At 43.8% G+C, this 18,550-nt stretch overlaps 1 protein-coding gene across 2 annotated transcripts in view; it reads right to left on the bottom strand.

Annotated features, from left to right (window-relative positions):
- Positions 1 to 3,531: 3,531 nt before the first annotated feature.
- CDH13 (cadherin 13) overlaps positions 3,532 to 18,550 on the bottom strand; it is a 681,110-nt gene continuing 666,091 nt past the window's right edge. For both annotated transcript variants that reach the window (XM_082232914.1, XM_082232915.1), the window contains exon 14: positions 3,532 to 6,440. In XM_082232914.1, the coding sequence (XP_082089040.1) occupies positions 6,433 to 6,440 (8 nt within the window). In that variant the 3' untranslated portion in view covers positions 3,532 to 6,432. The remainder of the gene's footprint in view (positions 6,441 to 18,550) is intronic.

Here is an 18,550-nt window from a genome sequence, read left to right as displayed (position 1 = left end):
TTCGAACATTCTTTTGGAAGCCAAACGTCTGATGGGGCTTCTGCTGCTTCCAATTAGAAGCTGCACTTTGGTTTTTGAATGCTTTGGAAGTTGAACGGACTTCTGGAATGGATTCTGTTCGACTTCCAAGGTATGACTGTACATGATAAGTCTGCACGCCAACTGCATACCTTTCAGTGCATTCATTTGCAAAATGTGAAAATGCATCACCCCCCAAAAAACAAATTCCAGAGAAGTGCATAATTCAAATGCGAATTGTGTTCTAACTCATAAATAAGTCCAGGAGTGTTGAATCAGGCCAGTCTTCTGTGAGAAATATAACAAATTGCTTCCTCATCCCTGTGAAGAAGGCACATTGGTGAATTTACACAGGAATATCAAAAGATCCCTTGTATTAAGTGAGAGCTTTGTTCACAGTGACTGACAGTGGCTCTCTGGTCCTCCAGCCCTAACCTCGAGATGTTGGGGATAGAAAATGAGACCTTCTGCATGCAAAGATGATGTTCTATCACTGAGCTACGGCCCTTCTCCGAAACATATTTCCACCCAACAAACACACACCCTTTCCAAGAAAGGATACTTATAGGAACTCAGGGAGACACCTTATACAACGTCAGGCTATTGGTCCATCTTGCTCAGTATTGCCTACATAGACTGGTAGTGGCTCCTCAGGTTTTCAGGCAGGGGGATTCCCCTTCCTACTGGGGAATACAGGGATTGCACCAGGGGCCTCCTGCTTTATCACTGAGCCCTTCCCCAAGGTGGGAAGCCATAACCCTGATTCTACTGTTTGTTAAGAGACCTTTCCTGAAGTATGTTCCCTCTGGATTGCAAATCCACGCTTGCTTTCTGAGCTAATCTGCTGCTGCTTGTTTTTTTGACCCTGCTTTGAAAGGTTGGAACTGGTGGGAAAGTAACTATCACATACAGGGAACCTTCTTGCCACAATAGCCCACTGCTAGGTATTGGCTTTTGGCTTTTGGTCTTTATGGTCATTTGGTCTTTATGGTGCGACCTCTGTAAGCAACTTTTGTGTACAGAAATGCAATCTTCTGATCTATGGTTCCATGCTGCTCTTGGCCCAATGTCATGTGATCCTTGGCTCAGTGCATTGGCTCAACACAGCTGCCTGCATTTTTGTACTCTCCATCACAATGAACTTTAGGAGTGAAAAGGCAGTGACTCAGTAGAACAGGCATAGGCAACCTCGGCTCTCCATATGTTTTGGGACTACAATTCTCACCATCCCTGGGTCCTGCTAGCTAGGGATCATGGGAGTTGTAGGCCAAAAATATCTAGAGGGTTGAATTTGCCTATGTGTGCAGTAGAACATCTGCAAAAAGTTTCAATCCCTGGATCTCCAAGGTATTGAACCCATCTTTGGCTGTGGAACATAAAATCTGCTAGTCTGCATGCCCCAGGGAGAGGAAGCATTCAGTTGCACATAAGTATTGATTTTCCCTGTTTGCACCTAGTTCTTTAGTTAGTCTGGTAGTCTTCTTTTTGGGTGTAGGTGTAACATGTCCTATCACTTAAGCATTGCAGCTTCTAGAGACTTTGGGTCATAACTTTGCTGTTCAGCTCAGAAGATTCATGGAAGAGAGAGATGCATACAAATGGTGTAGGTGAATATTGGATTGAATAACAAAAGAATGACATAGTAATGACAAGCCAAAATGTCTTCCATTGAGCATCAGTCTAAATCTATAAGAAAAACAGTCATTTGAATTACTCCTCATAGTCAAGTGGGAATCTGGCTGGGTAGCTATGTGCTTTATCCAATCTAGAATTTTGCTGTGGCACCCAGAGGAACTTCCGTTGGCATTGTTTTGCTTTGATCTTTCAGCTTTGCAAACGCCGAACAAAAATGTACATTAATATATGCACATGAGCAAGATATGAACAGGCTCCCAAGGCACTCTAGCAATTTCTCCATTTGTGACTGCTATTGAAAATGGCATTTGCCTGGCTAATCAGCACAATTTTTTGATTAGCTTAATAACGGTTATATTAAAGTTGTGCTTTTAACAAAAATTCTGTTTAAAGAACAAAATAATTTAATGCCAGGGCTGTTTTTACATGCGCCTTTCTCTCAACGCAGATGATTTTGCACATGATGTGCCTTAACACTTAATAAATATTGCATTTAATTCAGTGTAAATAAGGCAAAAAAAAAAAAATGTTGTCTTTTTCATGGAACAGCAAAGTTTTTATAGGTTCTCGATATCTGGGTGAAATGAAAACAACAGTGAGCTAAATAAAATATTTGCATGCTTTTGCTGTTCCATTGGCTTCAGAGAATCCCATTTTTATATGCTCAATCTAGCAAATTAAGGGCTAAATGGGATTTGCTGAGTGGTGGGTCAACATGTTGTTGCAATCAGATTCATTAGTGCCAAGAAAAACAGTTTCCTCTTCCAACCTTATCCTATAGGTTTACAATTGAATCTTCATTCAACTTCATTTACCTGAGCTTGCATCTGTTTAAGGTCAACGTCTGTACCACATTGAAAAATGGCACTGTTTGATTAGAAGCTTCATGGATTTGTGTGGGCTAGCTTGCTTTAACAAGCCTTCTTACATTCCTGAATGAATACCTAATCACAACCTTTTTCAAAAACTAAGAAATGACATAAATGGGATTGGTGCCTGTTTTTGTAAAATTTAGTTGCCAATGAGGCAAAAAAAGACAAGATTCATCCATAATCCATGTTTCATTCCACATTCCCTATGGTTTCAAAACATCTTGATCACATACAACATTTGGGGAATAAGGGCCTTCCACCTTCTGAGTGATGCAACACTGGCCAGAGATGGACCATGTTGATAGGTTTACATCGGCTATAGACAGAACTGTATTTACCCTTATGCTAAATATGCAGCAACAGAGAGACAAAAAGAAAAAATTCTCAGATTGCTGCACTATAATAGGATCTCCAACTCCCTGTTTTCTGGCACCTTTCAATCCCCGTCTCTTAAAAGTTGGGATACTCAGGTTTGCATCTAAATACTACTTAGAGTAGATCTATATCCAATATTTTCAGTGCCCCAGGTTTGAGTATGACTGACACTGAATATATGCTTTTGTAGACAATGTGCAATGACTTTTTCAGGATTGCGGTCTGTCCCTTATGTGTTGTCAAAGCATTTTCCCCAAACAATGTATAAAACCCAACTTATGCTGACCTGCATTGGTCCAAGTCATGGTTTTTTAATGCGCTCTGGCGCACGACTGGCGGTCCTATGAACATGGCTCAGGTGTCTTAATAGAGAGGCCAGCTTCCCAACTCAAAGGGCTAAGAAGGCTGAACTGTACCCCCTCCCCACTGGACTGAACAGGGAAATCATTGCAGATGGTGTAGCAACATCTGTGTATCGTTTGGCCATTGAAAATATTTGGAGTGGGAGAGCGTGTTTTTTTTTAAAAAGGGCCAACATCTGGTCATGGTTGGTACAACAAAGAAGTTTGAGAGAATGGTTTCCTTTCAAGGCACACTTGCTAGTTGGTGTAAGAGTATGAAAAACTAAATGTGCGGTTGGATTTCTTTAATGATTCATAAAAAGCTACCGTAGGAACAGAGGTATGACATAGAAGGTAACGCTTAAACATACAGCATGGTGTATAAGTTTTTGTTCAAATCCAACCCAAAATATACAGCTGCGACATTCTCTTGCATAAGAAAGCTCTGCAATTCAAACTTTAAATAAGCAACTTTATTAAAAGAGTCTAAGACACTTACCTTACCCCTAGTTACTGTCAAATTCTATTAAAAGCCACAGTCTGTCAATTTAATATACTTCTTTCTCTTTTTTTGCTGATATTTCCTTTGTTATAAAAAAAATTTGGTGTGAGCTTTGTGGATCATTTACAATTTATTAACAAGATGGACGTCTTGGTACAATTAGAACTTTGCCATTTCCTTACATGCTCACCAAATAATACTCCCCCCCCCTTAAAAAAGGATTCATATTCATACATAATGAACACCCTTTATTCCTACAGTTTGCAAACAAGTGTGGTTATTTTGCACGGACCAAAAGAAAGAGGGGAAAAAGAGGGAGTTTTCATTGTTAGTTTTCATTTAAACTGTGTGTGTACCTGTGTATGTATGTATATATACTATATTCAAAACAAATTTTATATATATGTATATATTTATATAACAACTTTCCCCCCACCCCACTAGGTGTGCTCAAGTGTCACTTTAATGAGAGCTAGCTTCCAAAGGCATTGAGAGAACTGGTTATTAATAGGCTGTTCAGGAACTTTTTTTAAAAAAGGGCCACCAATGGGAGATCTTGATAGGTGTTCTCATATGCATGAGTTTGAATGACACTACAGACTCCTCCACCCCTAAAGCTGATGACCGCCTGGTGCCCAACCACTGAATTCTCAAGTGTTTTCATTGTAAATTATCTGAAGGTGGAAATGCTAGATGACGGCATCAGTTTTTTGTCTATAGCAAAGTCAAAGGGCACACCTCCTGATCTCTTATTTATAATTGACACACAGGCTGTGTTCAGTTGTAATGATAAGCCAGCATTTGTGGCTTATTGTTGTTTATTGAGATTGAACATTCCTGCATTGCTGAGAGGAAGAAGCAAATCCATAAGGCTTGGCATCCCATTACTTCTGAACCTGGGATTGTGGATCCAACCCCCCCCCCCAACCAGCCATGATCACTAGCTAACATTTAAGACATGGTTTGCTGTTGGTTTATGGATTGTAGATTGTTAGGGAGCAACAAACTATAATCCCTTGTTTGGATGGTGTGAGAACTCAAGCCTTCCTGATTTGTTCATCCAGCTTGCTCCAGGGGCGATTGGGCAATGTGTGCCAGTATGTTGCTTGTTCCAAATAAGCAGGGTGTGGTGTGTGGTCTCTTGTCATGTACAAACACGGAGACTTCATTCTCATTGAGATGGAGAACCTGTGTGTGGGCAATACTACTTCACACTGGTTGGTTGTTGTTGTTTTTTTTTGGGGGGGTGTTTCACATGATGGAATGGTACTCAATGCAGGGAATATTCTCGCATCCAAAACCAATCCATGTCAAGGAGGAAAGGCTGGGCTAGAACTCTTTCTCCCTGTTGTGTTATTATTCTATATGAAAGTACTGTATCCTTTTTCTGCATTGGAATTTTCCATCATGTGAACCTACCATCTAAAATGGGACAGTTACAAGAACTTGGCTACCTCACTAAAGGAGTTCTCAGTGTTGGCACTCTGCCTGTGGAACTCCCTTCCAGCTGAAATTGGGTCGTCCCCACTCTACCTATGTTCAGGCACAAATTTTAAACCCATCTGTTTGTTCAGGCCTTTGAGGAGGTGTTAAGGAGATATCATTTGATTCTCTATCAAAATGCCATTGATGTTTTATTATTTGTTTTTTAAACAGGTTTTTTCTTTTAATAATTTTCTACCCTGTGCTCTCTTTGGGAAGGAGGGACAGGATATAAAATAGATTTTTTATAAAACCAGAAATATCTAAATAGATGATCCATCAGCAAGAGCTACTTTCTTTTCCCCAGAACACGGTTAAGTGTTACTTTTCCCTCACCTTCCACAGCAAGCTGAAAGAGTAAAATATTCTTGGATGTGAACAGGAAGGATGAATTAACAAAAGGTACCTTACCTTTTGGAGAATGGTACCAGACTTCTTTTCTTAAGGAAGTGCCACCAAAGTGGTCATTTCTCATGGTACCACCACAATTTGTTCTCTTTTGGTCGTGCTTCAGAGTAGACCCACTGTGACCAGTGGAACTCAAGTAACTCAGGTGCATTGATTCAACATGTCTACTCTGAGTATGACTAATATTGGATCTCCCCTTCTATATGCAGCTTACACAGCGTGTTGAGCTATTATTGGTATGTTGATCTGTTACCGAGCCTTTGTGCTGCTCTGCTCCATTGACCGTGAGCCTAAGGCGAATGCCATACAAAAGCTAACCCTATTGTATATCTCTTCTCTCTATATAAATATATATACATATACATACACTCATACATATACAAATACTAACCCACAGACAATTTTTTTTAAAACAGTTGAATAGCAACAAGTCAACAGAGAGAGGGGGGAGGTGGAGTCCTTCTGTAATTCTGCTCCCAGAAGATCAGATTTATGTGGTGTTTTTATTTTTATTTTGTAACCGTTCGGCGAGCAACTACATCAACCGTCCGTCTTCATGGGCGAGGAACCCATTGGTAAAGTCAGACCGAGGCAGGAGGTTTTTTGTCAGAAACTTATCGTGCAGCTGGGAGGACAGACAGAGTGAAGTTGCAAAGTGCCACATTTGGCACGACTGAGGCTTAGGAGTGAAGGAATCGTAAGAGTCAAAGGTGATCTTCTGACTGGGATGGCATATCCTTTGCTTGCTTGTCACCATGGCAACTCAATAATGTCAGCTTCAGGTGTCAGCCAGGAGTTCTTACAGACCTAAGCGATGGGCAAATAATGTGTGGTTATTAGCAAGCAGGTGACAAATATATATATATATATATATATATATATATATATATATATATCTCCCTTTTAATCTGAAGGCTTTGCTGACTTGATTGCTTGCACATGATTAAGCAAGGCACATTAAATTACCCATGTTCAGAAGCAATTATTTATGACAATTTACAGCTGGAGGATAAAAGTTCAAAATGTTACACTGGTCAATTGCAGCCCTTGAGTAATATATCTTCAGAAATCCAGTCTAGGAAGCTGAGATGCAAAATGAGAAACAAAGCGGAGGGTGGGGGAGACATTCAGGAAATTGCAAGAGGATCCATAATCCATCAATGGATTTCTGTGTGCTATTAATGTTTACAAGGCATCAAGAACAGAAAGGGAAGGTGCTATTTATGGCCTTTGAGAGAGTGTTCTTGAGCCCAGGTGCTACCACCTAGAAGAGCCCCACCCCTACCAGCTTTAATTAAAACAGTGGTGGGACATGGAGAAATGTCTTCCAAAATGTTTAACGTCCATTCAGAATAATATAGGAACAAGTGTTCCTTTAATACAGTCATTAAATACTATCATAATACAGTGGTACCTTGGGTTACATACGCTTCAGGTTACATACGCTTCAGGTTACAGACCCTGCTAACCCAGAAATAGTGCTTCAGGTTAAGAACTTTGCTTCAGGATAAGAACAGAAATTGGGCTCCGGCAGCACGGCAGCAGCAGGAGGCCCCATTAGCTAAAGTGGTGCTTCAGGTTAAGAACAGTTTCAGGTTAGGAACGGACCTCCGGAACAAATTAAGTACTTAACCTGAGGTACCACTGTACCAGAACTTGGGGAAATCCATTGAAATGGAATGTTGGAAGATTCAGGATAGATAAAGGAAAGTATCTCTCTACATATCACATGCTTAAACTATGAAATTCACTCCTGCAGGAGGTCACCAGCTTTAAAAATGGATTAGACAAATTCCTGGAAGAGGAGGCTGCCAGTGGTTCCAGCCACAATGGAGATGTTCTACCATGAACACCAACTTCTGGGCATCACACGTGACGATAGTTCTTGTTGCACTTGGGTCCTGCTTGCAAGCTTCCCACAGAGGCATCTGTTTTGGTCAGATCCAGCAGGGCTTTTCTTCTTTTATTAAGAATGGTAAGTTCCTTATGTTCTTAAATAAACTCACCCTTGAGTACATATTCAAGATCATTTAATATAGAGTTAATACAGCTTTAACTATCTGGGCATACTCATAATCACAGTAATAACTGCATGGATTTGTTTCATATGCTTAATGCATTTTTATGAGTGAAATGGAGATTTTAATCTGTGCTAGTTACTCCAAGAGTGAGCGGTTGAGCCCTCCCACCCTTTTGGCTCTCGAAGGGGGAGTGATCATAAGACCATTATGTAGTAGGTCCACATTTCAATTTAGCAAGCTGCCCACGCTTACGGGGCCACAGCTCTGTGCCCGTTGCAATGCAGAAAGAGAGATGATACCAATCACAGTGAGCTGGAAAGGAAAATGATCTGACTTGGTATAAGGTAGGGATGGGGGGAACCTGTAGCCCTCCAGAAGATGTAGGACTCCATCTCCCACCATCCCTGAATGTTGGCCATGTAGGCTGATGGGAATTGGAGTAAGAACACCTGAAGGCTCAAAACCTTCTCATCCCTTATGCAATGCATGTCTATGTTGTTTTGTGGGACATTGTATCTAAGACCATGACCAAGCACACACACCACTTAGACTTCCAGTAGAAAGAAATTGCATCAGGTAACCCCAGGTGGCTAATTTTCCAGATTAATGGAGTCTGTGAGAATATACCGTATTTTTCAGTGTATAAGGCAACATTTTTTCCTTAGAAATAAAAGGCAAAAATTGTGGATCATCTTATACATGGATAGCGGGCAGGGGGGATTGGTGGCAGCAGCCAGCAAGAGATTGGCAGAGGCGATTGGGTATGTGATTGGTTGCTGCAGCAAGGCCTGCTGATGATTGGCTGCAGCTGTGGCAATTGGGCGGGCGATTTATGGCAGCGGTGAGGTGTGCATGCAATTGGCTGTGGTTGCATTGAGTGGGCAGGTGGACTTTTGGCAAAAAGCATGCAGACATTTGGTAGCTGTAGCGAAATAGGGGTCATCTTATACATGGGGGCGTGCTATACATGGAAAAATACGGTAAGCAGTGTCTATCTTTTAAAAAATACTAGTAATGTTCTACTTACTTTTCTGAAATGTTTTATCATCATTAATTCAAAGATGTTGGGTTGAAGCCAACCAATGATTTCTGCTCATGTAACAAACTCTCCCCTCCCTCACTTCTACCCCCATGTGCCCCACACAACCCTCCACATCTTTTCTGGAGGGCTAGGGAAGCCTCCAGAACAGATTTTGGAGAAGTGTTTGTGGGGAGAAAGGGAGGAGAAGTTCTGTTGCACAAGTGGAAGTCATTCTATTTCTGTGATGACTTGGTTGGCTATAACACAATGTCTTTGTTTAGCTGCCTTCCTCATCAGCTTGCAATGGACCTCTATGCTTAAAGCAAAAAGAAACAAAGACGCTGGGAGATTTTTTTAAAAATCCAAATATTGTTAAAACTGTTCTTATCAGCCATACAGAAATGACAGTCCCAAAGAGAAGGGGACTTATTAGCATGCAAATAAATTCACAGTTCTGGCCTCCATTTCCATTGCGCATTCCACTGATTGCTAAACATATACTGACTAAGCAAGACCCCAATGGTTGTTACTTGTTTGCTAGATAGTTATTGCTGTTTGTTTTGAATAATTTGTATCTGTATCTCTGATACAGGCACATTGGGCTTTGTGTGGAATACTATAATACTACTAAACGATTTGTTTGTTAACATCACTGGTCTGTTACTCAAATCAAATTTTATGCTGAGTTTCTCTAGCTCGGGAATTATGTGATTAGGGTTCCATCATTTTTGGCCAAGAAACTATGCTATGTTTAACATAACATTTCTTCAAGAGGAAGATCCAAAATGTTGATCATCTAAGTCAAAGGTCATCTAAGTCCTCCTGGTAACCACCATAACTTCTGCTTCAATGAAAGCAATAGCTCTTGTACTAACCCAAAGCTAGGTACCCTGCACCTTTGGGGTGAATGTGATCTCATCCAGAAGAGGTTGAACGACCCTACCTAGTTCACCAGCATTCTTCATTAAGTACCTCCATCTTGTAAGTCAGTGGTGGGGAACACATGTTCCTCTAATCATTGGCCATTCCGGCTGGGGTCCAGGGGTTTGGAAGAACAGCTGGAGGGCTACAGATTCCTCATCCCTGTAGTAAGGATTAAGTTTTTACTTTTGAACTCCATTAATTCCTGAACTAGCTCCAGACATTGGAGTATCTATTCTAGTGCCTCCCTGAGCTTGAAATACTGGAACAAAATTAATAGCTTTGTATGTCAGCTGCACACAGGGCTATCTCAGTCAAAACCTCTGGATGACCTCACCCATTTTAATGTACAGTGGTACCTCAGGTTAAGTACTTAATTTGTTCCGGAGGTCCGTTCTTAACCTGAAACTGTTCTTAACCTGAAGCACCACTTTAGCTAATGGGGCCTCCCGCTGCTGCCGCGCCGCCGGAGCACGATTTCTGTTCTCATCCTGAAACAAAGTTCTTAACTTGAGGTACTATTTCTGGGTTACCAGAGTCTGTAACCTGAAGCATATGTAACCTGAAGCGTATGTAACCCGAGGTACCACTGTATTTGTTAACAAGCATAGAAAACAAAACAGAACCTTGTGGTGACCAAAGGTGATGGAGTAGAAGAGCAGTTTCCTAGCACCACTACCTGGATCCAATCTTCCAGATGGGAACGGAGCCACTAAAGAGTGACAGCTTGTATATCCGTTCCAGCCAGATGGCCCAGAAGGATACCGTGGCTGATGGTATCAAATGCTATTGGGTGATAATGAAAATGAATCAACATGATAGCACTTCCACTGTTCTTTTCACAGCGAAGGTCAAGTCATCCTCCAGAGTAACTGAGGCAGTTGCTATTGCAAAACCAGGTCTTAAGACTGGAATGGACTTAAATGATCAATTTCATTCAGAAAATGTTAAGAACTGAATGAGGCCAACGGTCGTCTAGTTCAGCAATATGTTCTCACAGTGGCCAACCAGATGCCTTAATGTGAAGTCTAAAGGCAGAACCTGAGCGGAAGAGCACTCTCCTCACCTGTGGCTTCCAGCAGCTGGCATTGATAAGCAATACTGCCAATGACTGTGGAGGCAGAGCACAGCCATGAAATCAGCTATCCATGAATTTGTTTAATTCTCTTTTAAAGCCATTCAGGTTGGCTCTAGTAATATACAGTCATTTGGTTGATAAGGATAGATGTTCAAGTTTGCTAGCTGATCACTCAGTTTCTTCAGGGGGGAGAAGCACAATTACCCTCTCTCCAGATATTTATTGAATTAATCTTCAGATGATTAAAAACATGCACTTTCAGCATAAGGTTCAATAAAACCTGACTGCTACTGAACAGGGAGATGGGAAGCTGATCAGAATCAAAGTGCTAACAAGACAGTCAACAGTGTTCAGGTTGCTGATTTACCCACATTCCCTCCCTAAAGGAGGATGGGAGGAGGAAATTCATGACTGCTTTTTTTAATGCCAGAGTCCTTTCTTCTATACCAGCGATGGAGAACCTCAGGCTAATCTGGCCCTTGGGACTCTCCTCAGAACACCCTCCCCCCAAACCCTGCCTCACACCCTCTTTGTGTGTCTTTTGGCTAATTGGAATGTGCCCTTGAACTGTGATAATTTTTCTTTGCCTGGGAAAGGGATGTTTGAATATGTGTAGCAACAAGCCTCCTATGCAAATAGAATTGAGAATTCCAGTTGCTGGAAACTGCAGGAGTGGAGAAGGCTCTGGTGCTCATGTCCTACTTGCAAGTTTCTCACAGGCCTCTGGTTGGCCACTGTGAGAAGAGGATGCAGCACTCGATGGGCCACTTGCCTGATGCAGCAGGCTCTTCTTATGTTCTTGTGAAGGAAAAGGCAGTGATTTTGGGGCTAGCCACCTCAGTGGCGAGTCAAGGAGGGAAAGGGTTAGCTGAAGAAAAGGAGAGGCTACACACTTGGTGATATAGTGATTAATGGGGGAAGGAAGACTGCTTAAAGAAGTAGATCTCAGAAGGACTCTGAGGCAGTGGCGTAGCGTGGGGGGTGCCAGGGGTGCCGGCCGCACCGGGCGCAACATTTGGGGGGGCGCGTTTGGCCGGCCCCCCTCGAGGAAGCGGGAACCTCTCCCTTCGCAAGACGAAAGCCCATAGGGAAATCTCCGGGACAGCGGGGAAGCGCAGCCCTTCTTCCCCATTGTCCTCGGACCTCCTCCGAAGGCTGGCGGTGGGGCGGAGAGACCTCCTCCCGCCGCCAGGCTTCGGAAGGATGCTCCGAAGCCTGGTGGTGGGGCAGAGAGACCTCCTCCCGCCGCCAGGCTTCGGAAGGATGCTCCGAAGGCTGGCGGCGGGAGGAGGGCTCTCCGCCCCACCGCCAGCCTCCAGAAGGCTCCTCCGAAGCCTGGCGGTGGGGCGGAGAGACCTCCTCCCACCGCCAGCCTTCGGAAGGATGCTCCGAAGCCTGGTGGTGGGGCGGAGAGACCTCCTCCCGCCGCCAGGCTTCGGAAGGATGCTCCGAAGGCTGGCGGTGGGAGGAGGGCTCTCTGCCCCACCGCCAGCCTCCTGAAGGCTCCTCCGAAGCCTGGCGGTGGGGCGGAGAGACCTCCTCCCACCGCCAGCCTTCGGAAGGATGCTCCGAAGCCTGGTGGTGGGGCGGAGAGACCTCCTCCCGCCGCCAGGCTTCGGAAGGATGCTCCGAAGGCTGGCGGTGGGAGGAGGGCTCTCTGCCCCACCGCCAGCCTCCTGAAGGCTCCTCCGAAGCCTGGCGGTGGGGCGGAGAGACCTCCTCCCGCCGCCAGCCTTTGGAAGGCTGCTCCGAAGCCTGGCGGTGGGGCGGAGAGACCTCCTCCCCGCGCCAGCCTTCGGATGGCTGTCCTGAAGACTACTGGTGGGAGCAGTGGCGTAGCGTGGGGGGTGCAGGGGGGGCCTGCTGCACCTGGCGCAACATCTGGGGGGGCGCGGAAGAGACTCCAGTGCTAAAATCCACGGGTTAGGGGGCGCAAATTACTTGCCTTGCCCCGGGTGCTGAGAACCCACGCTACGCCACTGCTCTGAGGATATGAAAGGCACTAAACTCCTCTGAGTGAAGAGCTCACTAGGTATTTTCTGACAGCAAGAGAACCCTTAGGACTCTGAAGATCCTTGAGATCCATAGTGGGAGCTCTCACATATATCTAGAGTTGGCAATGTCACCAGTGGCTAATCATGAAAATGCTACTCTGTAGGAACAATATTGCACAATCAGGGAATGCAACTGAAGGTGGGAAGTTGAAAGAAAAGAGAGCACCACGTGGCCTTGGCAGCAAATAAAAAAAATCAGCTGGTGTAGCTTTAATTTGGAATGCTGAAAGTCCTCCAACACTGCTGCAGTTTGGAATATCACACACTGAATACTGAATCCCATGGAAGACAAGGAGATAAATTGGGTTAGATAAAAAATTGATAAACTTGAGCAGACTGAAATTGTGATTTTCTGTGGCCTCCCTGCCAGCAGAGCAGCAGCCAAAATTTGTCAAGTAAATTATCTTCTGTGAATTATTGGCTGGTTTTAGCTATAGACTGTTTTAAAACAATTCAGAAAATGACTCGGCAGTCATACGCCTGACATTAATAAACCGCCCAGAAAAGAAACACAGTCTATTACAAACCAGTAATTTAGCTCTGTCAAAACCAGGGAATATTAAACATTTCCCCCCTCTCCTCCTCAAGACACACCACATAAGGCATCAAGGTTTAATCTTCTCAAGTGCTGCTTTCACTTCTGAGGAAAAGCTGATAAAAAAACAACAACTGGATCACATAGTAGGAATATTTCCGAATGATCAAGTATTTATGCCTTATGGATACACTTATCTTTCACATTTATTCATCGTCTCTTTTCCTCTCTATGTGGATGTGTATGCATAGAATACATATAGGAAATATGTATTTATTTCTTGTGTGAAATCATCCACAAGTTCCTGGCTTCATCCATTCATTTCAATGGAGTGTAAATTATATAGGATCAGCAAGCTTCACGTGGCTGCTAAGAAACTTCTTGTGCAGGGGTAGCCAATGCAGTGCCCTCCAGAAGCTATTAGGCTCCAAGTCCCATCAGCCCTAGTCAGTGTGTGACCCATGTGACGCCATTTGCAATCTGACACCTGGAGACTGTCAGGTTGGGGGAGGCTGCTTTGCTCCATTAACTGTTTCCCCAAATTCTGCTCGCTTGAGACTCAAATAGATTTAAATCATCCAATTAATGAAATGTTTAATGGTTTATGTCTTCTGGATTTGTAGACTGGAGGGGGAAATGAGACTATATTGCATCTTAGGTCTTCTGGTTCATTGCTGAAATGGGTGGGAAAGAGTGGCATCATCATAAGTAGGGGGCGGGTGGATGCAGAGGACTCACCAGGGGTGAAGTCTTACCAGGAATTGTCACTTCAACTGGAAGGCTTGAGGAAATTAATAGATAGTTGAATACAAGGATATCTTTGAGGTTTATTTGCAATCAGAGTCCTGGCATCTGTGTGATGCGCCATTTCCCAGCACACCTGAGGCCTTTCACACTTAGTTTGACAAATTAATTTCAATGCAGACTCCACAAAACTCATTTAGTCTCTTCACATCGAGTTCAGTCTTTGCCTCCTCACTTTCCGGCAGGGTAATGGAGTGTTTTACTTATCGCTGCCAAAGTCAAACTTTGCAGTTTGCAGACCTGGCTAGACCCCAAGGCAACTTGGAAAAGGGAAAGCACTAAAGGTTGCTTAGACTGACTTCAAAATGACTGAACAATTCTTTGCTCCTATAGCTCATTTCAAAGTACGGTCATACCTCGGGTTAAAGACACTTCAGATTGAGTGTTTTCAGGTTGTGTTCCGCAGCAACCCAAAAGTAACGGAACGGGTTACTTCCGGGTTTCGCCGCGTCGCTCAAAATGACGTCACGCGCACACGCAGAAGTTGTGAATTGTGACCCATGCACGTGCAGACGCGGGTTGCGTTCTGCTCAGGATGCAAACAGGGCTCTGGAATGGATCCCGTTAACATCCAGAGGTACCACTGTAGCATTGTGGTGCTCGTATCTATTCTAGAATGTACAGGAAATGTGGGGCACCAACTTTTGCGTATGGTAGAACTATGTGCAAATGGGTTCTTGAAATCTATTTCTACATTCTGGAAGGAACATTTCACCCAATTTCTCTAGGGGGCAAGATAGATTTCTAAAGGTATTCACTATTATCTGTGGCTTGATTTTTTTCCCCCATGCTGGCTGGGGCTTGCAGGAGTTGTGTTTCCAAAAATCTGAATGGCACCAGGTTGAGGAAGACTCCTGTTCCAAGAGTAGCTAACATGTGACCCATAAGCTGCTGCTGGACCCCATCATTCCTGACTGTTGGCTGTGCCAGCAGAAGCTGATGGGTGTTGGTGTTCAACAGGGCTGGCACTTTGCATTTTGCTACTTGAGGCAAAATGCCACCTCACTGTGACCTGTCACCACCACCAGGGAGAAGTGGCACTGGTATTGGCATTGATTTCCAGTGAGATCTCACCAAAATCTCATGAAATCTGGCACACTCCATGAGATCTCATAGAAGTTCAGTGAAGTCTCCTGAGATGTCACCAGAAAGCAGCACCGACCCCAGCACCTCTTCTCCATCAGAGGTGGTGGGGCAGGCAAGGTGCCCATGAGGTGGTTGCTTCACCCTGCCCCAATGGGCGGACTAGGCCTGGGGGGGGAGATATGGGGGGCACAGCTTAGCTGTCCCATGCACCTGTAATGGCTGTGTGAACTCTGGATACACCCTTTCTGTGGGTGTCCGGATTGCACATAATCCCAGCATGTGAGCTGGAGTTCACAAACTGGGAACTCTTTACAGTCAATGATGAATGACATTCTTCATGCAGGAAGTGTGTGGCTCCTTTTAGGGTGTAGTGGAAAGCATGACTCTGCTCCTAAATCAGCTTGCAATTAATTGCTGTACCCATGAGTAATGTGCAGCATACTGAGTAGAGGAACCACCAATGCAGTTTGAAGCTACCGTACTCTTGTACAGCAACTGGTCTATGTTAAAAGTCCAGCGAGGCTCACCATACAAATCTTCTTCCCAGAGAAGTCCTCCCAGCACCAACATAACATTGTCATTGTTTTAATGCCAGTAAAAGATTTTGTTTTTGTTTCTCTGGGAATTTGAAAGTGTTAATAACGTGATATTCCACTGCTAAAACAAGTTGTTTTAAATAATATTTATGTATTTTTTAACATTTACTTTGGTCATTAATTGCTTTTGGGCTTTTTTTGTAGGAACTGATAAACACACTGAACAAGCCTAGACAACCTGCAGAGATCTACGTTTGCCTACCCAGAAATTCCAGAGCACATTTTGATCCTGAGGGCCAGTGTGGTGTAGTGGTGAGTGTTTTACTTAGACCAGGGTTCAAATCCCCATTTGGCCATGAAGCTCACTGGGTGGCCTTGGGCTAGTCACTATCTCTTAGCCTAAGTTACTTCACAGGGTTGTTATGAGAATAAAATGGGAAGGAGGAGGACTATGCCTTAAGCGCTTCGGGGGGGGGTAGGTAGGATATAAATGCAATAAAACAAACAAAAATAGGGTCTGTATCCAATGTTAGATCTACTCAGAGTAGACCCACTGAAATTAATGGACATGACTAAGGGCAGATCCACACCATACATTTAAAGCACACCCAACTCACATTTAAAGCACACAACTTCCCCCTAAGAATACTGGGAACAGCAGTTTCTTCCTCACAGAACTTCAGTTCCCAGAATCCTTAGCAACTTACATCTCCCAGGATTCTTTGGGGAAAAGTTAGCTTGAAATCTGTGTTTACCTACAAGAGAGCCTTACCCCATATATGCTCACTCAACCATTGCAATCGGCAGAACCGGCACTGCTACAGGTGGCATGCAAAATTGTACCTGTTCCGCATTTATACACACTCTTTTAATATGGCAGCAGCTATACTTTGGAACTTCCTGCCTATTGAGATCAGTCAGGCGCCTTCACTGTACTCTTTTTTTGGTGCCTGCTAAAAACTCTTCTATTTTTAAGACAAGCCTACCCAGGTGTTTAGAAAGTTGATGTGAGTTTCCATCTGTTTTCTAGTCTATTGTTATTTAACTCTTCAAAAGACTTCAATTACCGTATTTTTCGCACCATAGGATGCACCGGACAATAGGACGCACTTTGTTTTAGAGGGGGGAGAACAAGGAAATAAAATTCTCCCCCTCTCTGCCCAGCACCCCTTCAGTGAAGCAGCAGGAGGCGATGCACAGAGAGGGGGAGAACTTTCCCCCTCTTGTTTTCCCTCTCTAAAACAAGGTGCCGTTTAAGGTGCATTCAGGCAGCTACCTTGGAAGCCTAGAGAGCGAGAGGGGTCGGTGTGCGCTTCAGGTTCCTTTCGACCTGCTCTTTGGGGCTGGCGGGGGAAGCCCACCACCAGCCCCAAAGAGCAGGTCAGGGAGCAGCGGAAAGGGGCAGCGGAGAGGCTCCTGCCATAGCCGCGCGTCACCTCCCCAGCCGGGAGAGCGCGCGCGGGGCTATGGCGTCTTCGCTCCATAGGACGCACACACATTTCCCCTTCATTTTTGAAGGGGAAAAAGTGCGTTCTATAGAGCGAAAAATACAGTATTACTGTCAATTCTTTTCATTGATAATTTTATGTTATGATTTGTAAATTGAGTTTTGTTTGATTGATTTATGAAATAAATAAATATATGTACGGTGCAGCTCTGGCTTAACTTAAGTCCATTAAATTTGATGGATCTATTCTGAGTAGGACTCAGTTGTAGAATACTAGCTTTCTCCCTTCACATGGTTGATGCAGCTGGAATCTATCCCATCTACTGCTAGGGGCGGTCATTGCATATGCTGTTTCGAGATTATTTGCCATCCTGCAGTTTTTCAGAGCAGTTAAACTCATTCAATGCCCCCCAACCCAAATAAAATAAAAACCTCAACCACATATCATTCCACTGACGTCCTGAACATATCCCAAGCTTAGATAATAATTGCTTCATTTAAATGATAATACCAAGATGTTTTGTTCTGGCAAGAGAATCACAGAGGGCTCATAGTCGTACTGAATGGCTCACACATTGTGCTATCTATCCTCCATTCCAGATTGTCAAACGTATGCACGCAGGCACAAAATTTGGCGTGGGAAGCAAAATCCTCACTTGACAGAGGGATTTACCTCCCAGGCAGAAGTGGCTCATAAAGTATAAGCACCAAGAGCGAAGCCAAGCAAGTAAGCAGGTTTTTTTACTCTCCCTCTTTCTGGATGTGCGAGCAAAAATTAAGCCCATAATTTTGCCACCAGTGATGGGGATATTTCATCTGCTCAATACACATTAAGGGTCTCATTTTTTTTTTTTTACAGCACCATAATCTTTGATTATTCTGATAAATATTTGGACTGTGGGAGAGCTCGTGGCAGCCACCTCCATTTGTCGAATCGGGGAGAAAGAAAGAAATGTTTGGCATTGTAGCAAAGTGGTGAAAGGTGGGTAAGAAATCCAAAAGCATAACATAAAATAAATCCTTGGGCTGCAATTCTAACCTCAGCTACCTGAGAGTAAGCACCATTCAATTCAGTGGGACTTATTTCTGAGTAGATGTGGTTAGATGGCTCTTTGACCTAATTTCTCTGTAACTTTCTGCAGAGGCTAACAGTGGCATCCAATGACTAACTTAAGTCCATTAATTTCAAAGGGTCTATTCTGAGTAGAATTTAGTTGGATATACAGTGGTACCTTGGGTTAAGTACTTAATTCGTTCCGGAGGTCCGTTCTTAACCTGAAACTGTTCTTAACCTGAAGCACCACTTTAGCTAATGGGGCCTCCCGCCGCCGCCGTGCTGAAGCAAAGTTCTTAACCCGAGGTACTATTTCTGGGTTACGGAGTCTGTAACCTGAAGCGTATGTAACCCGAGGTA

This window comes from Podarcis vaucheri (assembly GCF_965113315.1).
Source record: "Podarcis vaucheri genome assembly, chromosome: 7".
Classification (NCBI taxonomy): Eukaryota; Metazoa; Chordata; class Lepidosauria; order Squamata; family Lacertidae; genus Podarcis; species Podarcis vaucheri.
This window is presented reverse-complemented; position numbering and strand designations above follow the sequence as displayed.